Genomic DNA, 26960 nt, shown 5'->3' on the forward strand with positions numbered 1-26960 from the left:
CAGATTCCCTTTCCAAGTCATCAAGCCAAAACCAGTGGGTTTCTTCTGAAGCTTCGTCTGCACCCTAGTGTTATTTCCAGGTTGGCCTGCGATTACTTACTTCCCAGTTTGCACAGCTGTATTCAGTGGGTGAGAAGAGGAACCAGAACCAGGAAATAGTTTTTAATCCCTGTAAATGTGCTCATCTTTCCTTCTACTTGGCTTTGAGCTGTTAATCTAACTTGGCGGGGGCTGAGTTTGCAGTTATTGGTTTGTTGTCACTGTGGTTAACTTGCTGCACCCCAAACTTCAAATTTCATCCTCAGAACAGAAATAGTACCTTTGTTTAGGGTGGAGCTGGGTTTACCAGAAGATTTACCCCCCCCCCCCAAAGGACAGCTCCAATTTCAGCTTTGTGCTCTGTCTCTGAGAATGACTTTCTTGAAAGTTACTTATTACTCAGTGATTTTAGGCAGGTGGGGCAGGAGGGGACATGGTTGGGGTCCATTCTCTGTTGTTCTGATTGAGCCTCAGTCTTAGATGCAATGTCCCTGGGTCTCAGGGAAGGGGTCTTCCCACCCCTAGGACAAAGTTCTGAATCTGGCGAGTGTTTCTGCACCCCCCCCCCCAGCTTGCAATGAGAGTTCACTTGTGCCCTACGGCAACAGTGCTGCTCCTCGCTCCCAAGATTAAAGCTTTTGCTCAGTAAGAAAGGAAAGTTTCCAGGTGGAATTTATTGCCCCTTCCATGGTGGCTGCTGCCTTCTCTCCCCTCTCCAGTTCTGCCTCACAGAAGAGACTTTATCAGAACTCTAAAACATTTTCTATGAGGACCCAGTGGGATTCCTGGAGAAAAGGTCTACAAGAGGGTGTGGATTCTCCTGTTTTTGCCGCTCCGGGGACTTCGCTATCTTCAGCCAATGCACACTCAGCCTCCAGCCATTTGCCAACCCCACAGCTGAACCCTTCTTACTGGTCCCTGGCTGCCTGCCTCCCAGGCAATCAATGCTTACTACCTGTCTCTCCCTGCAGGTGCCTGTCTTTCCTTAGATTCTGGACTGGTTGATTGCCCTGTGATCTCAGCACTCTGGTGAGTTCAAGAAAAGTTGTCCAGCTTTTTTTCCATGTAAGTTTGGGAGGTTAATTCGGCTCTTTACGTTTCTGAGCAGAAACCAAAAGTCACTTTCCTTTTATTATTATTGTTTACAATTGTGGTAAAATACACTTATAAAGTGTATCTACGCATACACAAACATGAAGTTTACCATCCTAACTATTCTTAACTACACAGTTCAGTGGTTTTAAGTACCTTCATCTTGTACAACTCTCGCCATCACTCGTCTCCATAACTCTTTCATCTTGCAAAACAAACTCTCTACCGGTTAATCATTGACTTCCCATTTCCCCCTCCCTCTGCTCCTGGACACCACCATTCTACTTTCTGACTCTATGAATTTGACTACTCTAGATAGCTCATGTCAGTGGAATCTTAGAATATTTGTCTTTTTGTGACTGGCTTATTTCGCTTGGCATAAGGATTATCCATGTTACAGCAGGTGTCAGGGTTTCCTTCCTTTTAAAGGCTGAATAGTGTTCCAAATGAGATGACCGACAAGGGGTTAATATCAAAAATAAATAAACAGCTCATTCAACTCAATATCAAACAAACAGCACAAACAAAAATTGGGCAGAAAGCCCAAATAGACATTTTTTCCAAACAAAGAGACATGCAAATACTCAAGACAGACAAAAAGATGCTCAAGATTGTTATTTATGAGAGAAATGCAAATCAAAACAACAATGAGATTTCACCTCACACCTGTCAGCATGACTATCATCCAAATGTCTACAAATAACAAATGTTGGCTAAGATGTGGAGAAAAGGGAACCCTTGTACGTTGCTGGTGGGAATTTAAATTGATGCAGCCACTATGGAAAACAGTATGGATGTTCCTCAAAAACTAAACCTAAAACTACCATATGATCCAGCAACTCCACTCCTGGGTATATGTCTGAAGAAAATAAAAATGCTAATTCAGAAAGATATGTGCATTCCAGTGGATACGTGCACTTCATAGAGTATTATTTACAATAGCCAAGGTGGAAGCAACCCAAGGGACCATCAGCAGATGAACGGGAAAGAATATGTGATACACACACACACACACACACACACACACACACACACACACACACACACAGTGGAATACTACTCAGCCATAAAAAAGAATGAAAATGTTTTCCATCTGCAACAACATGGATGGACCTGGAGGGTATTATGCTTAGCAAAATAAGTCAGACAGAGAAAGACAAATATTGTATGTTATCACTTACATGTGGGATCTGAAAAATAAACTAGTGAATATAAAGAAAAGACACTGACTCACAGGTATAGAGAACAAACTAGTGGTTATCAGCGGAGAGAGGGAGGGACAAGGGGCAGTATAGGTGTAGTGGATTAGGAGGTACAAATTAACATATATAAAATTAATAAACTACAAGGATAATATTGTACAGCAAGGGAATATAGCCAATATTTTATAACAACCACAAATGGAGTGGAATCTATAAACTTTTTGAATTACTATGTTGTACACCTGAAACTAACATAATGTTATAAAGTAGCAATATCTGAATTTAAAAAAAAAAGTGCATGGGAAGATTGAAAGCAGAAAGATGGAAAAAAGTGTAGGCAATTGCAAACCAAAAAAAAAGGTATAGTTAGATTAATATCAAGCAACAGAGAATTCTAAGATGAATATTTTAGGGACAGAGAGGAAGTCACTATAAAAGATTCAGTTCACCAGGAATGTAGTTATATTTCTTCAAATCAATAGAATCAGGATTATTAAACAAACATTGATGGAATTACAGGCATGAATTGAGAAATCTATGGCTTATTGAGAGCCCTCAACATACCTTTCTCAATTATCGATAGGTTGAAGAGACAAACAATTAGAAAGATTAAAGATATTTAAGCCACACTCTGTGGAGATACGCAGTGCTCTGCACTCCACCGTTAGAGACTACCTTTCCTCAGTATCAGGATGTAGATCACTGAGTAAGAGTTGTTTAGAAGGCCATGTCTTTGGAAGAGGCATCTATTTACTCAGCCTGAGCTTAGGACAAGGTGTATTAAAGAGATCCTCAGAGCTCATTGCCTTCCTCAAGGTCTCCTGCCAAGGGGCTGAGCCTCAAGGGACGTTCCTGATTGAGTAGCCATGCAGGAGACACACCACGCCATTGAGATAAAGAAGATGTGAGCAAGAAGCTCTGAGCCATGAAAACAGGGTTGGTTGCTCCCAGTTGGAAAGCAATAGGGTAGTGGGATGTAATGGAGTCATCGTGGGGCCTTTACCTGTAGTTCCCAAAGGTTGTAATCTGGAAATTCATGCTGTTCCCCCAGCTCCTGGTCATCTGTAGCCCTTTCAATTGCAAAATGCTCTTCAGTTTACTGCAAAGAGCAACTTCTGCCACGTGGGGAAACTGGACAAAGAGGTGGGTTCAATGATGGGGTTCTGGGGGAAACTCCTAACCAACCAGGCTCAAGAACCAATATGCCTACTAGGTTTGAAACTGTCCTCAGGGAAGTTGGGAAATAGGAAAAATCTCCCTGCCATTATTCTGGGTGACTGAGATTGCTATGGTTCCAGAAATTTAGGCTGATTAATCTCTTAAAATATCTTGCGTTCTCAATAAAAAATGTTAAAAAAAAAATCTTGCGTTCTTACTACTATGCATCTATTAGAATGATTAAAATAAAAACATTTACAATACCAAGTGCTAGCAAGTATGCGGAGCAAGTAGAGCGCTCACCCACTACTAGTGGAAATGCAAAATGGTACAGCCACTTTGGAAACCATTTTGGCAGTTTCTTATGAACATATACTTCTCATGGCACCCAGCAATCCCAGTCACTAGCATTTCCTGAAGAGAAATGATAGCTTATGTTCATACAAAAGCCTGTATGCAGATGTCTGTAGGGGGTTTATTCATAATTGCCCCAAACTGGAAACAACCCAATTGTCCATTAACTAGTGAATGGATAAACAACCTGTAGATCTCATGTAATGGACTCAGCAATAAGATGGTCCAAGCAACACACAACACAAATGAATAGCAAATGCATTATGCAAAGATGTTGTGAATATTAATACTTTTTAAATATTAAAAATACAAAAACCTGCTACATAACTTGACCGAATGAATCAATTGAGGTTAAAATATGATACTAATTTGATACCTATAGTCATTCATTTAAAAAATACATAAAAAGCACTTTAACAGTTGGAAATTGAAAAATACTTCTTCTCCTATTTCCATTCCTCCTACCCCACAGACTTTTAATCTGATGAAACATAATCTTACGCTCAAAAGCTTTTTTGTTCATGACCTTTTCCTATTGCTATGCAATAAGAACATGCGTATAAATTGAAACTTTACTTTTTCACTTACTGGGACTGTAAGACTCTAGGAATAAAATATTTCCTTCTGGGTTGGCTTTTTCATTCCATTTGTTATTTAAATAACGTAATAATGATGAATGTATAAATAAATACAGTGAAACTACTGATAAATAAATAAAATTTTATCAATAAACAAAATTCCGTATGTAATGCATCTCTTAATGATACGTAAGTACAGGGGAACAAAAGGAGTTTTGTTACACGTATGTCACTTGGTTCTTTGAACTTCTAGTAAGTTGACAAAAATCACATAATCCTGTATAATCAAAAATTATTTAATGATTTAATGAAATATTAAGAAGCAGTTTAATTAAACCCTCTTCCAATTTTTATTAAGGTATAGAATTAGAAGTCTTATACTTGAAAATACTTTGTCTCCTGGTAGTTAGAATACTGATCACAAACCACAGGTGCTTTTCTTAATTTCTGGAAAGTTACCGAAAAGACTTCGCCAGCATTTACCAAATGATCAAGAATGTTATTGATTATACCCATTACTCTTTTATTTAGATACTTTATGTAATCTGATACATTCCATAAATGTTGGAAAGTTCAAATACTATTAACTTGATAGACCTTTGATAATATACATTTCATAAAATGTGTTATTCTTACTGCATTCTCTAAATATATGTTTAAAAAATCTTTGATGCCTCAGATTTATCTCACTATATTTGTGGAAAAACGTTAACCAACTCAACTAATTGGCAAAGTCAGTCCTCAATCAGCCAAATCACATGACTTTCTCCTAGAAAAAGACTGAACTCATTTTTCAATTGAAATAAATGTTTTAATACACATCCCTGTGGCAGCCATCACGCTTCTGAATTTTAATTCTATTGCCCAAACAAATCCTCTTCCAATCAAAATGGATTTATTCTGTTTTAGTTGCCAGGTACCTAAAAATACATGATGACCAATTCAATTTGAATGTCAGGTAAACAATTAATAATTTTTAGTGTAACTACTGTCCTTATAGTACATGGGATATACTTAGACTAAAAATCATGACTGTGCATCCTGTTATATTTGGCAATCCTATTCATCTGCGTCTCTCTCTTCATCCACCCCAGGAGCTCTGCTTCCTACTGAGTACAGGCTAATCTGATTAACTAATTTTCAAGAATGGGTTAATAGGTGTCACTAGATTAAGTGGTAAAATTTCTAACCCAAAAGGTGACTTGATCATAAGAATTTAAGGTACCATAGGGCCTTTTGGCTAATCTTTTGGGGGAGACTGACTAGCAGATTCAAAAGCTAAAAAAGTATTAGCACTAAACTGGAAGGGGGAAGTCACCCCCATGGAATTTCAGCTCACAGAACCTGCGTCCTGAAACCCAATTCTCAGAACAATGAGGCCCAAGAGACCACACATTATATGCCAGTCATCATGCTTTACACAATTGTTCAATTAATTCTCATGTCTACAGAGTAGGCATTATTTCCTTTAAGAAAAAATGGGGCTCAGTGAGGTTAAGTGACTGAGCCAAGACCACATAAGTGAAGGATCCAGGAAACGAAGTCAGGTCCAACTCCAAACACTCGACTTTTGACCATTCTGTACCACTTCATGAATAACCTTCACACCATCTCATTTAATGGTCACAGTGACAACAAAACTGCTAGGCAGACTGTATCATTCCCATTTTCTAGATGAGGAAACTGAGGGTCCAAGACACAGCTATAGCTGTAGGTGACCAAGCCAAGACCAAAGTCAAGATCACTGTGTTTGGAGCCATAATTCCTGTTACTGAACAGTCTAGGCACTGTTGTAAAATTTAGGGGGGATACAGGATTAGAATTCTGAAAAACAAAAGGAAGGGGATGGGTAAATTGCCACAAGTCTTTACTTCTAGGCAGCCACATAGTATGGCTTCAAGAGATCTGGAGACTCTTTCTCAGTGTCTGAAGTTCCCTCAAAAATACAGATGCACACTTCCCTCCCTCTGTTTCTTCCTTCCTCTTTCTCTTGCTGTTTTTTAAAACGCATTTATTCCAAGAGAGATCATACAGTAAGATATTATCAGCTCTTCACATCCTAAAATTAAGAAAGATACATAAGGGCCAGGAAGGACATAGAGAAAATGGAGGTTATGTGGTTGTCTGGGAGTGTCATTAGCTCCCAGCCTTGGATAACACCAGGAGGAAGAGGGGTCCCTTTGTCCCCAGTTGACCTTGGGATCTTTTTTGCTCTCGGGGCACTAAAACCCAGTGGTATGTGGAAAATCTCATACCATCAGTGGAGCAAAGAAAAGTTCTCACCAGTGCCTGGGGTTGTCCCAGGAGAGACTGTGGGCAAACCAGCCCTGCAGCTGTTCCAGACAAATCCCTGTGATCATTCACGTGTGGCCTCTCACCGAGGACTAAGACAATGGGCAAGTGTCTGGGTGGATTATGCACAGCACCATGGTAGCGAGGCTGCTTGGAGAGTCCTGGGACTCAAGGTCCTGCCCTAGTTGCCACATGACTCAGACAAACCCCCTTCCCCATTATGCGTCTTGGTTTTCTCATCTGTGAACTAAGGGAATTGTGGGTCAGCTCTAAGGTTCCTCTGCAAAAGCTCGTGTCTCTCTCTGGCTGTGTCTAATCCCTGCCTTCTCCCCATCCCACACAGGCACCTTCCTTTCCACAGCCCCGCCTTCTCCTGGAGGAATTTGCCTCTCCTGCTGCTTCTCTCTCTTTCTTTGGAGCAGACATCTGCATCGCCAAGCCACAGAATCAAACGTGAGTTGAGAGGCCCTTCAGCTGCTCTTCTTTATGAGGTATTCTTGGGGACTCAGGGTTAGACTGAAGTCAGGAACTCCTGTCAGATGAGGCCACTCCTGTTGTGGCTTCAGGGAACCAGCCCTCCTCATCCACCCTGGGACCTTCAAGTCCTTCCCTCACCTGCTCCCCTCACAAATTATTTCCCTAAACTCTCCCTGATATGGGTCTTTTCCAAGGTTAATTTTTAAAAATTAATCCATCACTAGACAGGAGACTGAGGGCAGAGGACCAGTGAGGAGGCTGTTGGCGTAGTTTGGGGGAGAGATGGGAGGAGGTCAGGTGCTGACCTGAGGAGGTGGTAGCAAAGAGGGAGAAGAGATGAGGTTTGGAAAGAGATTTAGGGGATAGAATTGACCCAAGTCCATGACTAATAGGATGCTGGGGTGATGGAGAGGTGGGGTGGGGGTGAATCTCTGGGTTCTTATAACAGGTTAAGGGGCTGTTGATGCCAAATATCAAGATGGGAACAGAGAGAAGGTGCTGCTTTGTCAACGGGAGATGCTAGTTCCATGTTAAACGTGGGAACAGAGGTGTTTATGAGATACCCAAATGGTGTGGTTGGATATGTGTCTTTAGTTTGGAGGAGAGGATGGGTCTGGAGGGAGCTTTGGGAATCATGGCTGGGATTGTGGGAAGGGATATGATCACCCAGGAAGTATGAGCCAGAAGAATGACAGGAGAGGGCTGAGACCAGAACTCTGAGGAGTGTCCCCTGAGATGGCAGAAGAACCCCTGGGGTGTGTGTGTTCCAGGGAGGAGACTGTACATACAAGGTAAGTGGCTGAGAAGGACTGACAGTGAGGAAGGAGGATTCCAAGTGAGAGTTCAAGCTGACAGTGCGGAAAGGAGCTGCAGTGACTGAAACTCACACAAAGGTTTAAACTGCCCCGGAAGCAGGAGGGAGGCGGAACTGGCAGGAGTCAATGGTGAGAGGGGAACTTTGTCTTAATCATCCCAGGGTTTCTATGCCTCTGTAACCTCTTTGGAGGTATCCAAATTTGATTGGCTTAACTCTTTCTGTGCCCAAGCCTGGACAGTGGTCCCCAAGTTGTGGCTTACAGATGCCCAACTGCCCATTCCAGATCATCTGCGGGGCTTTTAAAACTTAGAGTCCCTAACTTTCTAGAGATTCTGATTCAATCCATGATCTATATTTTCTAAATGATGCACAGATGATTTCAAGGTACACCCCAGGTTAAGAACTATATACTCTTCTTCAGTTCAGGCCATCCTTGGGGAGTGCATTAAAAGTGGTTATGAAGGGTAGGAAGTATGGTTGGAAAATACCAGAAGTTTCAGTGGCTGGTCCTCAGGGAAGACATGGGGTTTCTTGAGTGAGTCATGGATTGGAAGTATCAGACCTGCCCCCAATTCACTATATTATCCTATTTGACCTCTTTTTTTTTTTTTTAACCTATGCGATTGGGAAATTGACACTAATGATAAATATAGTTTTTCTAATTCTAAAGTTTTCAATTCCAAGATTCAGTAATATCCAAAAGGATCATACCTCTCTGGTCAGATTCCACCAGAGAGATGCTCAGTTTAGAGTCACAGAGCTGTATTAAGCATTGTATCAGCTGTCTGTTGCTGCGTTGTAACAAATCACCTGAAGGTCAGAGGTCTGGCATGGTGTGTCGAGGTTCTCTGCTCAGGTTCTCAGTAGGCTGAAATCAAGGCGCCCATCAAGGCTGCCATTCTCATATGGGACTCGGGCTTCTCTTCCCAGCTCATGGGTCATTAGCAGAATCATTCTTTGCAGCTCTAGCACTGAGGTTTCCTTACTGGCTGTCGGCTTCCTAGAGGCCACCCTCATTCCAGGGCCATTAGCCTTCTCCATCGTCAAAGCTCTGAAGAGCAGGTTGGATTCCTTTTATACTTTGAATCTCTCTGGTCTCAACAGATTGAGTCAGGCCTTCCAGATAATTTCTGCATTTTAAGACCAACTGATTTGGGGGACTTTAATTTCATTTACAAAATCCCTTCGCAGCGGTACCTAATGAGTGTTGTATTCCAACCAGAGAATGGAAATCTTGGGAGTACAACTTTAGAATTCTGCCTACTATAAGCGCTGAAATCAGGGAGCCATACCCAACCCTACAAAGGAAGGAAGCAAGTTCATATCTACCAAGCTCTTACCATGTGCTGGGCACTGTGAAAAGTGCCCCTTGGGTATCATCCTACTTAATTGTTTTATTTTCTTTGCAGTGTTATTGAGGTATTGCCATATATGTATATGTCATGACTGTATAAGCATAATGATTTGACTTACATACATCAATGGTGTCAGCCTGTGGGTGGTGGGCCTGAAGCCTAGAGTTTTGTGGGCCTACCGTCGGCTCACTGGTGGGTGGAGCTGGGTTCCAGGGTCCTGGTCCAGGGAACAGGGCCCTTGGGGTTTTAGGGTTAGTGCTAATGCACCGGTGTGGGGGGCTGGGCCCTGGGCCCTCTGGTGAACAGGGCCAGGACTGGGTTGGCTTGGGCTCAGGGGACCTGCTGACGAGTGGGGCTGGCTAGTTGCTTGGCCTCAGGTGTCCCAGTGCTGGTGCCGACAGGCTGGTGGGCAGAGCTGTGTCCTAGTGCTAATTAACTAGAGGGAGGACTCCAAAATAGCGCTTGCTGGCACACATGTCCTCATGGTAGGACAAGCTCCCCAAAATGGCTGCCACCAGGGTCTGTGTCCCCAGGTGAGCTCCAGTTGCCTCTGGCTCTCGAAGAGCGGGCGGTTCTGACCCAGGCTCCTTTCAAATGAATGCTGCCCTGGATCCAGGAGCATGTGAGATTTTGTGTGTGCCCTTTAACAGTGGAATCTCTATTTCTCACAGCCCTCTGGCTCTCCTGAAAGTAAGCCCCACTGGCCTTCAAAGCCAAACATTCTAAGGCTCGTCTTCCTGGTGTAGTCCTCCTCACTCCTTGGTGAGAATCTCTGTAACTGTACTCATCCTCCCATTTGTGGCTTGCCCACCTGGGGGTGTAAGTCTTGAGTATGTATCGCTGTCCCTCCTCCCCATCTCATTGTGGTTCCTTCTTTATATCTTTAGTTGTAGAAGATCTTTTCTGCTCATCTTCTGGCCTTTCTCATCCCCAGTTGCTCTGTAAATAGTTGTAATTTGGGTGTGCCCGTGGGAGAAAGTGAGCTCGGTGTCTTCCTACTCTACCACCTTAAATCCTCCCATTTAATTTTTATAAATAGCCTGTAATGTAGAGGTTGAAAGTCTCATTTTACAGGTGGGAAACTTACACTCAGACAAAGGAAGACATCTTCCCCCAAATTATTTAGCTGTTGTGTTGGAGTCAGGCTCCCAAGCCAGAGCTGTCTTATTTATAGTGCTCCTTCCTCTCCACCATTTCATCCCCCTTAGAGATGACTGCAAAGTCATAGAGTGGAACTCAGATTGGCCTTAAGCTCACAAGGAATCAGGAACCAAAATCAGGCCTTCTGACTCCTATATCCATGGTATTTCTACCACTTCTCACTAATAAATTTCCCCCGCCAACTATATTACAGAAGGCAGAGGACTTAGGCATTAAAATAATAAGTATCAAGAGGAGGGAAGAGCTCCTGAATTTAAGGCAACAGTCTTGGTCCCTGTATAACTCCCTGCCCTGGAATCCAAGATGCTTCTGCTTTGGTTTTACCAAGGCACACATTCCTGATTCAGATCTACCTAAATGGGCTAAGAGTGGTAAGAGGCAGACATAGTCCCTAAATGTGCAGAGTGAGAACTGAGAATTGAAGATAGGAGACAGGGAAGAGAGAATTTCACTATTCCCTTTACCTATTGGGGGAGAAGAGCTGAAATCCTCAAAAGATGTGAATTTGGACATTTCTTTCTTACAGAGAAACCAGGAGTGTGTCCCCAAGAAAGGCTCACCTGTAGAGCTAAACTCCCAGACTCGTGCAAAACAGATTTCGACTGCAATGAATACATGAAGTGCTGCTCTTTTGCTTGTGAGAAGAAGTGCATGGACCCATACGCAGGTACTGGCATCCAGCCTGAGGGCAGAGGTGCCCTGTGAGGCACCCTACTTCCTGCTCTGCCCGGAAGTGGCTGAACAGTTCCCTTGGATGGTAGGACAAGGAGGCCAGGATACATGCTCTTCTCCTTCTCTGATGGACCCCCAGCCCTCAAGCACAGACAAGGAGTCTAGGCATGGTGTGCATCAACTGCATACTATTGGTCTTAGTCTTCTTTAGTCCAACATTCAGTCATTCACAAACAACTAATACTTGCTGCACATTCAGTTTGTCTCAAGAAACGATTGTTGGCCCTGCGGCAAATATAAACTTCAGGCAGCTCGGAGGCTGGGGCTGTTTTCTGATTCTTGGGTCTTCAGGGAGGTTTTCTGGCAATTCAAAGTATCTAATAATAGGAAACTGTGCACTTCGTATAGGTTCACTCATTTATTCGCTCATTCATTCATTCAGCAAATAACTATTATCAATGCCCTTTGGCCAAAGTCCACCGGGAACAGACTTGTAGTTGAACAGGGTGAGTTCAGTACTTGTTGCAGTGAGGGAGACTGTGCACAACGCAGTCTGAGGCAGCTCAGTAAGAAGCTGTTAGGGTTGAGGCTTTGATTGGGTGATTTGGGAGAGGGTCTAAGGAAGCAGGGGTTTGCTCTCGATTGGGTGCTGTCAGAAAGTGGGGGTAATTTCTGCGATTGAGTATCCTGGTGAATCTTAAAAGCTGTAATTTGTAGAGAAGCGTAAATCACTCATAGGTTTTTGGCATTTTGTGGGTTTCACAGGGATCTTTTTTTGATTTTACTATGTCACAGTCTCAAAGTGACGTGGTTTGCTGTGGATGTCCTGTGGGATTATGTCCAACAGGAGAACAACGTGCCTTAGCTATGAGCATCAGATCAATTTCCAGACATAAAGGGCTGCTTTTTTCTTTCTCAGTATCTCACTCCTTCTATGTGCCAGGCACTTTGTTAGGCACATTGGATATAGTTCCTGAACAAGTCTTGCCCTCTCATAGCTCAGAGTGGTGGAGAAGAAAGATCAGCTCCAAATCATTCTTACATGCTCTTCACTGTATCCCTTGCAAGGTAGAAATGATGCTTGGAGTTGTTATGCAACATAGCGTAATCAGAGTAAGGCTAGGACCAGAACTTTTACTGACCATGGCACTTTCTACGATGGTAACACTGTGGTTACCACAGTGGATGGTAACACTGTGAACTATACAAAAGCTGAGGGCCTGACCCTTTCCCTTATTGCTACCCTTTGTGTTCTTTCCTCTTTGCTTCTTGCCCTCAGAACCCTGCATGCTACCCTTAAACCAAGGAAACTGTAAGAATTCTGCCGAGCGCTACTATTTTGACGTTGAACATCAAGTCTGCATGTCCTTTACATATGGAGGCTGCCTGGGGAATGCCAACAACTTCCGCTGGAAGGAAGACTGTGAGAGGGCTTGCTCATTAACTGGTAAGACTCACACCCTTGGCAATCTGAGGGCTTAGTCTGATTATAAATAGTATACCAGCCCAGTTGTAGACTCAGGCTTTGAGGTTAAACTGCCTTGGTTCAGATCTTAGCTCTGTCATTGACTGGCTGGGTAGTCTTAGATCAGTTGCCTGCCTTTTATGAGTTTCAGTTTTCTTGTCTATAAAATGGGGATAATAATAGTATTTACCTGATGGAGTTATTGTGCTAAAAAATGAAACAGGGAACGTCAACTGTCAGTAAACTTTGGCCAGTGGGACCTGAGAGCCAGATCCACCCTTTGGAAACAGGTATTTCCTCATCACGTCGACCTGCTGAATATTCTCTGAGGATTCACCCAAGAATGAAGACAGGTCAGCTCTGGAACCCCATGGAATAGGGCTTGAGCATGGAGAAGGTGAAGAGTAGAGTGGGGTGAAGGCCAAGGTGGTGGACTAATTCCTTAGTGCAAAGATGGTCATCACCAGTAATGTTGGGTGACAGTGTGCTATGGAGCTTAGGAGCTAAATGACCTGGATAAAAATCCTACTTTTCCCACTTACTGCAAATTTCTTCACCTCTTTGAGTTTCAGTTCCCTCCCCTGTAATACCGGAATAATAGCAAATACCTTATTGAGTTGTTGGTAGGATTATCTGTGATCAATGACACAAAGATTTGATATGGTGGTCAGTAGTGTGGGATTACTAGGTGATAACAACTGGGATGGTGACCATTGATCTTAAAACACAGCACTGTGTGATTTATAAGGCAGCATTAGAGCTTTGACCTCAGATTCAGTGAGGCAGGTTGAGAAGTGTACCATCACTGCCATTTTTACAGATGTAGAAACAGAGTCAGGGAGGTAAAGTTTGTTGCCCAAGGATTCATAGTGGGTCAGGAGTAGAGCTGGAATTTTAATTCCATGGGCCCAGAGAGTCTGAATGGCCAAGGAAACCCTGTGTTCTGACCTCATGTAATGAGGACTACAAGCTTCCCTTTGGTGCTGTGGACAAGACCTCAGCTTTCTCTCAGGAGCCAGCAGGGAGAAGAGGCCAGGGAAATGAGCTTGGGCTGGTTGGTGGGAAATTTAGGTTTGGGGCAAAAAGAAGGAGGAGGAGGAGGGAGGAGGAGAGAAGAAACACTTCCTGCCCTCATAGAATTTGCAGTTAGATGAGGACAGTAGGGGACATGCACAAAATCCTGAAGAACTGACATAAATACTATCTGTGTCCTAGTGACCCATGAAGTTGTATGTCCAGCCCAAATCTGACTCCCATATTGCAATTGCCTCCTCCATCTGGATCTCATAAACACCTCAAACTTAACTTGTCTAAAACAGAACCCCTTATCTTTGCTCTCCCACCTCAAACCTGTTCTGTCCGTAGTTCTCTCTGTCTTGGTTGGAAAAAAAACTTCTAAATCCCCCTTGATGCCTCTCTTCCTCAGTCAACATCTGTTGTTAGGAAATCACTGTAGATCTACCTGGAAAGTAGATCCAGAATCTGACCACTTCTCATCTTTACAGCTGCCACCCTAACCTGCAATGCCCCTTTCTTACTTGGGTTGCTGCCCCAGCCTCTTCTGGCTTCTAGCCTTCCCTTTTTACTGTCTGTTATGAACACAGAAGTCACAATGGTTATCTCAAAATGTGAGTCAGATCATGACACTCCTCATTCAAAGTAAAGGACATCCCCTAAAATGGCTTCCATCGATTTGTATGGATTTCACATAATTACTCCTATCTTATAGAGAAGGAAACTGAAGTCACTCATTAAGTGGCAGGACAGGGACTTTCCTTTGGGGCTTCAAACACCCAATGGAACCCTCTTTCTCTTGCATCTCATGATGTGGGGAGGCATTTCATTCCTCCATAGCCGACTAGAGGTGAGCGTGGACAGGGTAGAATGAACCATGTCACAGAGAGAGATGCTTGTTTTGAAGAGAAGGGAAAGCTGTTTGAAGGGTGGTGGGATGGGCTGGGATTTGAAGGAGCTCACATCTTCTCTTGTTTTAGTTAAGGAGGGACAGTGCCCCCTCTTCCCTTTCACCACTCGTAAGGAGTGTTCAGCTTCGTGTAAGAGTGACATCGATTGCCCTGAAAATGAAAAATGTTGTGAATCCACGTGTGGCTTTGTTTGTGCCAAGGCCTGGAAAGGTGAGGACTGGGGATATACCTCCCAAAGTCTACTGGGCATAGGCCAGGAATGAATGCCATGCTGTCCGCGGAGTGGGGGTTGCCCCTTAGGTTAACCTTAGAGGTCTCTTGGGAACCCTTCCCCGGTTAGTGTCCAACCAGTGCTCTCCAGTGGCCTTCCTGATCTTGGAAGACTGTTGTGCTATTCTTCCAAACCAGTCAGGCATGGTAATCCTCCTCATTTTTCTCAATGAAAACTTATTTATTCCCAGTCTCATTCTTCAGTGGTCTACGAGGCGACAATATCCACTTAATCTTACAAAAAAAAATTCATAACCATTAGGTATAAGCCTAGTAAGTTCTTAAGTCTGCACAGAACTTCGTGTAAGGTGTGCTGGGGAGAAGATGGGTAGCAAGATCAGTTAGAAGTGACCTCCCCAGCCTCTAAGGCTGGTAGTCATTCCCCCATGTTGTGCTGAGACACTCTGGTCTTGTTCCAGGGGTTGTCCGTGTTTTGAGGAACAGCATGGTATGGTGGAAGGAGTTAAAGGTTTTTCAACTGACTTCAACTTGCCTACTGGTTTTCTGTGTGACCTTAGACCACTCACTTCGCCTTCTATGGTCCTAAGTTTCTGCGGTTTATAAAACAAGGAAGTTCAGGGTGCTCTCTAATACTCCTGCCTCTGGTGCTCTGGGATTAGATAACCCAACTCTATTCATTTTGTAGGGGCAGTCAGAAATCCTATCAGATTTTATAAGTCAGAGATAACAAGACTTTTTGATCCTCCTCAAATAATTATTAAAATTAGTTATCAAATAGGCAGTTGGTACTCGCCTGCTCTACTCTACGGGGAAGGGTAAGAGGCTTCATCAGAAGAAATCCTTGTTTAAGGTTCCTAAGATTCCCCAAATTTGTCTCAAACTGTGGTCGAGTATTTCAAGGTCAAGTGTCTTTGTTTTACCCCATCAAGTCAAAGCAGGTTTCTGCATGATGACGCCATCATTGTGTGTCAGGATTGATAAGCCCCAGTGCCTGCAGGATCATGACTGCCCATTGACAATGAAGTGCTGTTCACTCTGTGGAATGAAGTGCCTGGAACCCCTGAAATAAATAGTAAGTTTAAAATGTTATCATCAAAGTAATTAATTATGAATAGTATAATAAAAGGTTATCAATTTTGTCTTGCATCCAACTACTTTGCCAAATTGTCTTATTAAGTATAACAATATTTAATGGGGCTACTTTGATTTTATATATAATCATATCGTCTGAAAATAATGATAAACTTGACTCTTTTCCAGCTTCATGATTTACTTTTTTTGGGTGATTTTTTTGATATTATGTAGTACTTCTGAAATAATGTTGAAAATAAAGGCAATGGCATGTATCCCTGTCCAGTTCTTTATTTTAAAGTCAGTGTTTCCTGCTGTATAAAATGACATTTGTTGTTGGGTTTTAAGTAGGTTTTATCACCCTTGGGTTGTTTCCTCTTTATCCATTTATAGCTGCTGTTGAAAATTTCTGCTGAATTTTATCAAATATCTTTTAAGTATCTAGTCATGTAATGATTTTTTTCTAATTTGTTGCTATAGTAACATATAAATTTTCATATGTTGAACCATCTTCATTATTCCTGGAATGACCTTAATCATGTTGAAGGTGTAGTTGAATTAATATGCTGTTGATTCTTTTTAGCAAGTAGTTTATTTAGAATTTTCACATCTATAGTTAAAAGAAAAATAGGTCTATGATTTTTGTTTGTCTTGCTTTTTATCATATGTCCTCAAAAAACTAGCATGGAAAACTATTTGGGAATCCTGCCTACTTTTTTCCTATATCTGTAGTATTTTAAATACTATATCAGTTCTCTGTTCTTTGAAGGCTAGACAAAATTCAACTTCAAAAGCATATTTTGGTTCCTTCTATAATTATAGATATATAATTCTAATCATATATATAATATATATGGTTAGATAGAATTTTTATTGAAGTATAGTTGATTTATAATGTTGTGTCAGTTTCAGGTGTACAGCAAAGTAATTCTGTTATACACATATAATCATAATAGTATACTTTTACTAATTTTTTTGTACTTCGTCTTATAGATTGTATAGGCTCTCTACCTCCTCTTCTGCAAATTTTGATCTTTTATATTTTGCTAAAATTAGTCAATTTTCCCCCTATTTATAAATGTATTACTTTACAGTAGTATAAATTATTCTCTCTGTAATTATTTTCATATTTTTAGCTAATGTTTTCATTCATGCATTCATGTTTCCACCCCCTCCACTTATCCACCGACTATTCAATCCATTTACTCACCTCTTCATCCACTCACCTTGCCCTCCATTGACATACCTTACAACTTATGTCTTTGCCCCATCCTTTCACCCGTATATCCATCCACTTATCCTTCTCACTCATCTTCCTTCTGCCTGTCCAGCTGCCTATTTTATATCCAGCCTTTCTTCCATCTACCCTTTATCCACCTACTTACCTTTCACACACACTGTCTTCTCTCACACCCATCAACATACTTCTCCCTCATTTCTACACCCATCTTTCCTCCATACACCTACCAATCACTCATATATTTTCCATTCAAACAGCTTCCATCAATATACCCATTCATCACATCACTAAACTACCCACCCTTATGTCCAATCCAATTTACTTCTTCACCCAGCCATTCATCCACCCATCCAAGTCCATGCATTCATACACCCAAAGATTCATGCTACCCTCACCCATTCTTCTTCCTACTCATCCAACCATGTTCCCATTCATCATAAGCTATCTATCCATCCATATATCTATTTACTAACTTCTCCACCTACCTTTCTCATCCAACAGAATGTACTGAGTGCTTATTCTGGGCCTATTTATATTCTAAGCCCTAGGTTCTAGACACAGACCTGTTCAATGGAGCTCAGAGTTTATCTGGGGAAACAAACATGAAATTCAGTAATTAAGTTAGAGGCACGGGGAACAACATAGAAAGCCAGTGGCAGGAAGTCAGCATGTGACAAGTCTTGGTCTGATGAACAAGCAGGAACTTCCAGGTGGAAGGCCATCTGCCTTGGTGTTTTTTGGAGTCTCTGATTCTGAGCACAGGTGGGTCCTAGAACAGAAGTGTGGCTGAGGCAGAGGCAGAGCACTATGACCATCAGTGGGAGGAGATACTGTATGGTCCTTGGACCTGCCATATACCCTCCAGGACTTGTGAGTAATAAACCTTGTTCTTCAAAGTTCTGTTAAAAAACAAATTCAACTAAGTACATTTGAAGATTGAATTGACTTTATTAGGTAATTTATGAATTGGGCAGCATCCCATCTAACAACTAGAAGGGTGCTTTGAGGGGTTGCACAAAATGGAAGGTTTTATAGGAAGAAGAGTGGGGCAAGGAAACTACAAGCAAAAGAAAAGAAAGGATTACTTTTAGGCCAGGGCATCTTTTTTTGGAGGGAAGAGAACCAAGGTCTTATCATGCAGACTACTTCTTGGGGTAGTGGTGGTGGGTAGAGAATGGAGAGGGCCCGCATGAGAGGCTACCGCATTGGTGCCAACCAGAGAATTCCAGACTGAGTGATTAATATTGCATTTCTGATGTAGGTCAAAACTGCAATTAGGTTAGGTATTAAATCTGGGCTTGGTATCATGGGCTTTAGCATAAGTGATGCCATTTGGGGCCTGTGGTTTTTCTCATTAACAGTCCCCTAATGGTTTTGCAGAGATGAGTCCTTCAGTCATCATAAGAACCCCCAGGGCTGGTCCAGGCACAACATTGGCCCCTGTGGTGGTGCAAGGCTGTCTGTGGGGCTCTTTATGCATAAATAGAAGCTATGTGAATGCCTCGGGCATTCCTAGCCAAGAACGTTATGATCAACAGGCTGATACCCACCCAACACATTCCCACAGGGGCTCTGTCTGTAATCCTAAATTTTGGGACCATAGAGTCAGTCATTGATGATAGGGTTGGTTTTTGTCTGGCTTCTCCATCAGGTAGGAGAAGTTGGAGAACAAAGCTTGGCCTAAAAATGCAACATCTAGCTAGGGAAGGGAATGGGGACTCTACAGATGACATTTACTCTTTGAAGAATCTCTCTCTTCAACAGACCAGGACTGATTGATTGACTGGCTGGTGTCGTGGATTCTGTGGCCGGAGGAAAGCTGCCAAGTCCTCCAGCACCCTCTCTGTCTCTCTTCCGTAGCCCTTCCACTAGCCCGGTTAGAAATAGCAGTTCTGCTGTGTTATTGACCTTTATTGAGTTGTAGTCTCTCAGGCAGGTCTCCTCACTTCACAGTTTCTCCTCAGACAACAGGGAGTTTGCTCTCGATGTTGAATGCTCCCTATAAGCTCTGATATCCTCTCCAGCTCTCAGAACAACACAACCTTCACAAACACTATCTGCAAACTCTGCTATCAGCCTGCTTCCTCCTCCCTGCCCCACTCTGTGGCAACATCTTTACCCTTTGGTCTTAGTCAAAGGATATGAGTGACCTAAAAAGAAAAGAGAGGATGGGAGGAAAGTGTCAGAGAAAGTGAGAAAGAGAGAGACATAGCGACCATAAGAGACTCACAGAAGCAAAGAGATACCAAGAGAACAACAGACACACATTGATCAGAGACAAAAACAAACAAACAAACAAAAACGGGTGTGTCACTTAGTGAGCAGGTAAAAGGGAAAATGAATGGAGAATGAGGACATTCTACAATTCTCAAAGTTATCAAGATGAAGACTCCTGATGGTGGCATTCATTCCTAAGGTAGCCTGGAAAGTGAAATAAGCTTTGCCTACTTCCCCTGGTTGACCAGAAGGCCTACCCCAGTCGAGGGGGCTATGGATCAAGAGCCATCCAATAAGAGACCCTTGCCTAGGACTGTGGGCTGTAGATGCCAGCTAGTCACATTGATAATCTCAGGAACTTGGCGTTCCCATGAGGAAAGGGGGTGGCTGGCTTGACTCCAGCTCTCGTATCCAAGATACTGACTACTGAAGGACTAGGGTGGACAAAGACAGCCAGACATTTTCATGCTCTGGAACCACCGGAGAGGTCAGATTTCCTTCAGAATGGAGTCTTCTGGACTTTTGAGCATCCTGGTGCTATCCATCCTTCTAGTGAATGTCCAGGGATATGGTCTCACTGACTGGCTCTTTCCCAGTAAGTATTGGGGCTTCAGCCCTTACCCTGGAGAGAAGGAATATTGCTGGGAGGAAGAAACAAGCACCTGACTCGAGTTGCTTTTCACCACCTTAGCCCCAGCCCCAGGTTGGGAGAGGAGGGAGATATTTGGGATATTTCTTCCCTTTCTCTCTCTGTGGAAACTTCCTTCTGTGAATGCAAGAATCTGAACCTGGGGCATTCCTACTTTCAGCTCCTTTGAAATGGAGGGTCTTTCTTGGTGGAGGCAGGGAGAGCCACAGGATTTAGCATTTATGGGAGAAGCTATAGGAATCTGGGAATTATAAGGGACCTTCCCCTCATCCTGCAACAAAAATAGCCCCCTTTCTTGGGACATCATTTCTATCAACCCCTGATTCTTTCAAATATAGTCCTAGAAAATATCCCTGCCTCCTCAGGGGTTCCTTGACTCTGAGCTAAAGGGTAGTATCAAAAAGATCCTTTGAACCTAAGCCAGTGATACTCCATCACTAGTAGAATAATGGTAATTGCTACCTTTTACTGAACATTCAGAAAATAGGATTTAAGAGATGGACCTGGAGTCAGACTTGGTGGGTCCAAATTCTGGTTCCACCACTTAGTAGGCAAGTTTCTTAAATTTCATGTGCTTCAGGGTGGTGGGTATAGCTCAATGGTAGAGTGCAAGCATGCAGGAGGTCCTGGGGATTGAACCCAGGACCCCCATTAGAAAAAAATTCCATGTGCTTTCCTCATCTTCAAAACAAGGATATTAATAGAGCTTTCCTCATTGAGCTGGTATGGGGGTTAAATGAGATAACCCATGTAAACTGCTTAGAAGAGTGCTTGGTTTATGGCCAACACCTAACAAATGTCATTTAAGATTACCGTGCATCAGTGACTATGATTATAGCTTTACACGTTTGTCTTATTTCTTCCTCACCACTCTGTAAGGCTAAAACGATATCACAAATGATGGAAATCAAGGTTCAGAGAAGGTAAGTGGTAAATGAAGAGTTAGTTAGAATTTTAAAACCCAACTGTCTGACACCAGTGTGAGTAATATTAATCGCTGTACAACAGCGGCCCCAGAGGAATCCCCAAAGGCTGACTCCTCACCTAGTGTAAAAGGACCAGATCAGTTTAGACCAGTGGATTTTAACTGGTGGTTTTGCTTTCCAGGGGACGTTTAGAATGTCTGGAGACCTTTTTGGTTGTTACAACTGGGGAGGGATGCTACTGGCATCTAGTGGGTAGAGGCCAGGGACGCTGCTGAGCATCCTACAGTGCACAGGACAGCCCTCCCCCCATCAAATAACTACTGGTCCAAATGCCATTAATGCCAAGGTTGAGAAAGCCTGCCTTGGGGGTATGGGGCTGGGGGGGTGGAACTAAGAATGGGGTAAGGAGATAGTGGGTGAGGGGTGATCGGGAGGGAGGGTAGTGTCGGCAGTGCTGGGAAATCCATGAAAGTCCCTGAGGAAAAGGACACCTGGGGGTGAGCCAACTTCCCTGACTCCCTAGGACTGTGTTGGGTCTGGTGAAGAGTGGGCACTGTGACCTCCAAGACTCACGGTTCTAAGTCCTTTCCTTAGGAAGATGCCCCAGAGTCCAAGAGAACTGTGCATTCAGAGAAAGGGATGAATGTACGAGGGACAGACAGTGCCCGAACCACCAGAAGTGTTGCGTCTTCAGCTGTGGGAAAAAATGTGTAAACCTCCAGAAAGGTAATATTCAGAGCCTCAGAATAACCAGTCCCTCTACCTCTGCCCTCACCTTCCGCCCACCGGGGGTGGTGTGGGGCCGCAGGGGTGCTGGTGTGGTCCCTGGTTCACTAAGGGCTGGTCTCTGAGCAAGATTGCTGGACTTGGGAGACCTGAAATTTAGATTCATCACTGCTCCTAATATGATGAATGGCATTAGGTACTATCTCCATCCTTTTGGGGCCTTGGTTTCCTCAATCGAAAGATAAATGTGGGGGTGGGACTGAACCAGTGAGCCTCACAGCTTCTTTTCACTTTTATGATTTTCCTTCCTTCCTTCCTTCCTTCCTTCCTTCCTTCCTTCCTTCCTTCCTTCCTTCCTTCCTTCCTTCCTTCCTTCCTTCCTTCCTTTCCTTCCTTCCTTCCTTCCCTTTCTCTCTTTCTTGTAATGATTTTCTGAGTCCCCAGATGGCCATTTTTGGCGTGCCATATACCAACAGTGTTGTTGCCTGTGATACGAGGTTTGTATTTCCCATCTTTTTGCTCCAGAGTGACTGCCTCTGTGCCTATAACAAACCCAAATGAGCACCTGGGAAGCTCCCCTGACTAAGCCAGACCAGAGGGTTTATCTTTTGCTGCTGCAATCTTAACTCCATGCCCATCTCCCTGGGCTCCAAAAAGACTATCAAAAATTCTTTATTCATTCATTTAATGAGTATCTGTTGAGTGTCTCTGAGACTTATCATAGGATTTGGCCAGTGTGGTCAGGGAGACTGAGGAAGACTTCCCTACGAAAGAAAACCTGGAGTTGAGTTCAGAAGGATGGGTAGACAATTTAGGGGAAAAGTGGGTGGAAGGGCTTTCAAGGTTCAGGGAATAGCATGTACAAAGTCTCAATGGTGGGGTGCAGGGACAACAGAGAGCAAGGTGCAAGGAAAAAAGACCCTTGGTTGGTAGGATGTGATGGGCTAGGGTCTCACTTTGATCTTAAGGTCAGTGGAAATCTATTGAAGTGGGTGGTGACATGATCTGGCTTTTACTATGCTTACAGAGTAGGAATGGAGTGGCTTAAAGGACTTCACGATGTAAGAAAATGGTAGCTTGGACTAGATAGGTAGCTGAGGGGATGGACCAGAGTAGAGTATGTTTGAAAGGTATTTAGGAGGTGAGGTAAAAAAGACTTGATAATGGAGCAGAGCGGACCAGACCAGCAGGAGGGTAGTAAGTTGCTCATTTGCCTGCAGTTGAAGAATTCTGAATCCAGACTTCCTGAGTTCAAATCTTAGCTCCAGATTTTCCCAGCCTGTTTATCTTGAGCAAATTAACAACTTTCCCTTCCTGTGCCTCAGTTTCCCCAGATAACCAAAGGACCAATGGTAAAGGTTATTTGAAAGGTCAAATACGTTGATGTACACGAAGTGCTTAGAGCAATGCCTGGCACATAATAGCCACGTGGTACATATGAGCTTAAATTATTCATCGTTCATAACTGGGAGCTGCTACATAGCAGGAGCCATGCTTTTCCTTTGTCTCTTTAAGCATAAAGCCCATTTTAGGTGCTCAGTGAATGACTTATTCAGCTCAGGTCAAGAAGGCATTTTGTTTTACCCTCCACGTTTGTTAAATCATATACTGTGCCAGACTGCCTGCTAGGAAGGGGGTTTCAAGATGAAATCAGTCATGATCCCTGCTCACGAAAAGCTCAGAACCTCATAGAAGAGACCAAAGATGTGAACAAATGACAAACATGCACACAAGATTCAGAAGCATGGTAGAAAAATGCAGGATCAATTTAGGCACCCGTGAGGGTGTGGTATATAGAATGGAGCCTGAGACACCACAGAGGAGTTGATGTCTGAGAAAGGTTTAGAAAGGAAGATAGAAGTTTGATGAACAATGGAAGGGTGGCAGAGGGAACATGGCAGGAAAGTTGTGGAAGTGTGGGATGGCGTGGTGTGTTGAAGGTTGTGGGAGCATGGAGCTCAAGAGGGTACTGTGGTAAGAGAGGAGACCAGAGGCCTGAGCAGGAGCCAGGTAATGGTGGATCATGGAAGACTTGGTCACAAAGTCAAGAAATGCCATGATCAGCTTTGTTTCAGATCCACAAGATCTTTCTCTCTGGTGAGTGGCATGAAGGATTGATTGGAAGGGCCAAGGTTGGAGGCAGGAAGAGGAATTTGAGGCTCTCTCAACAGCCCAGGCATGAGACACTGAGAATTAAATGAAAGAAAGTGGCAAATAGGTGAGGTCTGAGTAGCTAAAAAACCAACAGGACTTAGCTGTTTAGCTGCGGGGATTTACCCTCATGGAACTCATAGTTTAGTTCAGACCTGTTTTGGTTTGCTAGGCCTGCTGTGACAAATACCACGAATTGGGTGGCTTAAGCAACTGAGAGGTATTGTCTTATAGTTCCGCAGGCTAGAAGTCCAAGATCAAGTGTTGGCAAGGTTGGATCTGTCTGAGGTGGTGAGGGAGCATCTCTTCCATGCCTCTCCCCCAACTTCTGGTGGTTTGCTGGCCATCTTTGGCATTCCTTGCCTTGCAAATCTCTTCTCTTCATCTTCACGTGGTGTTCTCCCTATGTGTGTGCATGTGTATCTGTCTCCATATTTCCCCCATTTAGTAAAGGACACCAGTCATACTGGATTAGTGTCTCACCCTACTCCAGAGTGGCCTCAACTAGTTATATCTGCCACAGTTCTGTTTCCAAATACGATCATGTTCTGAGGCCCTGAGGGTTAGGACTTCAACATATGAATTGTGGTTGGAGGAGACCCAATTCAACCCATCACAGAATGGAAGCTAACTGTAGGTGGTAAAAAGGGGCTTGATCTGAAAAACTGCCCCCTGACTTCCCTGCATGGACTTGCCCTTTACTGTGATCCCATATTCAACTTTCTTGGCATGGTTTTGGAGGGCAGATAAGTGGCGGAGACAGTGAGTCCAGGGACCAGAGGGAAGGAGGAGACATTCTTTATGGATGAAGACACCCAAAGAGTTCCACTCTGGGGTCTCCTTGCAAATCTGCAAATACATCAATGGAACTGGGGTCCCCAGGTGTGAAAAGGTGAGAGGAGCCTGCTCAGTTCTTCTATGGTAGTTGCCAGGGGGACAATAATGGCTGCTTTTTTTTTTTTTTCTTTTTGGTGTGGGCTCTCCAAATTCTTAACTCTGGGGTCTCCCTGCAGACATATGCAGCATGCCCACAGAACCTGGTCCCTGCATGGCTTTTCTCCATCGTTGGTGGTATAACAAGACCAGTAATATGTGCTCCATCTTCATCTACGGTGGCTGCAAAGGAAACAATAACAACTTCCAATCCCAAGCCATATGCGAGAACTTCTGTCCCCCAAAAAAGTGAGTCCCAGGGGGCCCAGCCTCCCATCTTCGCTGGGCCCATGCTGAGAGTTCTGGGTGTTGGTTGGTCCATTCCAGGATGGTTACGTCCTTGACAGACCAGGTGCAGACAGAACCAACTCTTACCAGGAGGTAAGAATTCACCTTGCAGAGGGTCGGATGGTGGCTTTCTGGGAACTGAGATTGGGCAGGGACATGGTCATGAATCAAACCTGGCAAGTATAAGGGGCAGAGGGAGGATGCAAACATGGCGAAATCTCAGAGACCAACTTCAGAGAGGCCCCAGGGCACCCAGCCTAGTGCTGGACATGTCAACCCATCACCCCTTCTAGGCCATTAATTTCCTCTCACAGCTCTTTTCCAGCAATCCACTCCCATCCACCTCCTATTTTTTTCCTTAAAGGAGATTTAGCACTCCCCAGAGCAAACTCACTTCCTTTTAATCTCCTATGAAAAGATGTACAAACATAACTTCAAGGCTAGTTCCGGAGATAAGCTGAGCCTGAGATGCACAGCTGGTCCTGTCCTTCATTCTCAACAGGCTCTAATTCCTCAATGCATGAGGACATACCGAAACAACCACCAGGATTTGGCTCGTGATTCAAGGCTCTGTCCATGTTCCTGACAGATGCTCCAGGCTGGCTTCCACTCGTCCACTCCCAGCGTTCCAAGGCCTCAGCTCCTCACAAAACTGAACCCCAGGATCTGTCTCCACTTCCTCCATCTCAGCCTCTTTTTCGACATAACATCCCTCTGTTTTGATCCCATCTCTATGCTTCTTTCCTTTCTGTCCAAATTCTAGAACCCCTTGCTTATACCTGGGTGGAGCTCCCCTTTTTTCCCCCTAATAAAGCACTTTGTTTAGTCCTGTGCCTCTGAGGCTGACTGATTCACACCTTTTGGCGGCTTACACTTTTCAGAGAGTAGAGGATCATTGGAGCTCCTGGTGACACCAGTAAAGAGAGTGAAGACAATCAGAACCGTGAGAGTGGAGAGCTCCAGGGATGTCGTTACCCTCCTCTGTTTCTTCAAAACATTATAAGACCCTTTTAAGACCAGGGCCTATGGGTGCTGCTTGAGTTTGGATCCCCTAGAAACCAGTCCTGGGACAAGAGCTTGCATGAAAGTAGTTTCTCTGGGAGATTTCTCAGGAAACACAAGTTGGGGAGTGGGGTGAGTGATACAGGTGAAAGAGGAGTTGATTATGAGCTGGTTTCTACTGTAGGAAACTGCAGCCTAATCCCACTGGGTACCTTCTAAAGAACCACGTAAAACAGGCCTCCAGCTTTTCTTCATCCATCTCCATGGATGGGAAGCTGAGGTGTTTATCCACTGACTCGCATCCCCCTACTGGATGCCTGGGTTGTTAAATACCTTGCTCTTCCAGACTGTTCTGTATGCCAGTGGAGGAAGCTCCCACGGAGCCAGAGAAAACTCTGAGCAGGGAAGTAGAGACTCCAACACTTGGAGTAGGAAGCCATCAGTGTGCACTGGGTATATTCAGCCATAAAAAGGAATGACGCACAAATGCCTGCTACCCTGTGGATGAACCTCAAAAACATTAAGCTAAGTGAACGAAGCCACACCCAAGAGGTCATATACTGTGTATTTCCATTTTTATGAAATATCTAGAATAGGTAAATCCATAGAGATAAAAAGTGGAATAGTGGGGGGAGTGGAGGTATAGCTCAGTGGTAGAGTGCATGCTTAGCAGGCGTGAGGTCCTGGGTTCTGTCCCCAGAACCTCCATTAAAAAATTAAAATAAATGAAATAAAATTTATTTTTTAAAAAGCAAAATAGTGGTTGCCAGGGGCTGGAGTAAGCTGTAACATTCTCTCCTGCTTTCAAACCACTGTGATCTTGACAGGCGCTCTCTGAAGATTTGGTTCAACCTCAGATAAACCTGTCTCTTCCTCCACATGCTACTCATGGCAATGCCTTTACTCTTTGACAATTGTTAAAGAAAAGGGGGTGGCCCA

General features: G+C 43.7%; 2 protein-coding genes across 2 annotated transcripts; both read left to right on the forward strand.

The window, feature by feature from the left end:
* Nucleotides 1-1010: 1010 nt before the first annotated feature.
* On the forward strand, nucleotides 1011-21577 carry WFDC8 (WAP four-disulfide core domain 8). Its single transcript, XM_064475636.1, has 8 exons — nucleotides 1011-1068; nucleotides 3385-3476; nucleotides 7059-7168; nucleotides 11052-11192; nucleotides 12477-12644; nucleotides 14657-14797; nucleotides 15748-15890; nucleotides 21516-21577. The coding sequence occupies exons 2-7, from the start codon at nucleotides 3418-3420 to the stop codon at nucleotides 15885-15887; spliced, it is 759 nt and encodes a 252-aa protein (XP_064331706.1). The 5' UTR covers nucleotides 1011-1068; nucleotides 3385-3417; the 3' UTR covers nucleotides 15888-15890; nucleotides 21516-21577.
* On the forward strand, nucleotides 16965-25852 carry EPPIN (epididymal peptidase inhibitor). The gene is made up of 4 exons (XM_064475637.1): nucleotides 16965-19941; nucleotides 21516-21644; nucleotides 24798-24980; nucleotides 25522-25852. Exons 1-4 carry the CDS (start codon nucleotides 19812-19814, stop codon nucleotides 25578-25580), a joined length of 501 nt encoding a protein of 166 aa, XP_064331707.1. The 5' UTR covers nucleotides 16965-19811; the 3' UTR covers nucleotides 25581-25852.
* Nucleotides 25853-26960: the final 1108 nt, after the last annotated feature.

Source organism: Camelus dromedarius, chromosome 18, assembly GCF_036321535.1.
Source record: "Camelus dromedarius isolate mCamDro1 chromosome 18, mCamDro1.pat, whole genome shotgun sequence".
NCBI classification, from domain to species: domain Eukaryota; kingdom Metazoa; phylum Chordata; class Mammalia; order Artiodactyla; family Camelidae; genus Camelus; species Camelus dromedarius.

What these genes read in the sequence shown, in the direction of transcription:
- WFDC8 (XM_064475636.1), top strand. Translation starts at nt 3,418, where the DNA reads ATGCTCTTCAGTTTACTGCAAAGAGCAACTTCTGCCACGTGGGGAAAC. An exon ending in TGGGGAAACTGGACAAAGAG is followed by an intron (nt 3,477 to 7,058) that starts GTGGGTTCAATG and finishes CATCCCACACAG; the next exon opens with GCACCTTCCTTTCCACAGCC. An exon ending in TTGTGCCAAGGCCTGGAAAG is followed by an intron (nt 14,798 to 15,747) that starts GTGAGGACTGGG and finishes TACCCCATCAAG; the next exon opens with TCAAAGCAGGTTTCTGCATG.
- EPPIN (XM_064475637.1), top strand. Translation starts at nt 19,812, where the DNA reads ATGCTCTGGAACCACCGGAGAGGTCAGATTTCCTTCAGAATGGAGTCT. An exon ending in CACTGACTGGCTCTTTCCCA is followed by an intron (nt 19,942 to 21,515) that starts GTAAGTATTGGG and finishes TCCTTTCCTTAG; the next exon opens with GAAGATGCCCCAGAGTCCAA. An exon ending in AACTTCTGTCCCCCAAAAAA is followed by an intron (nt 24,981 to 25,521) that starts GTGAGTCCCAGG and finishes CATTCTCAACAG; the next exon opens with GCTCTAATTCCTCAATGCAT.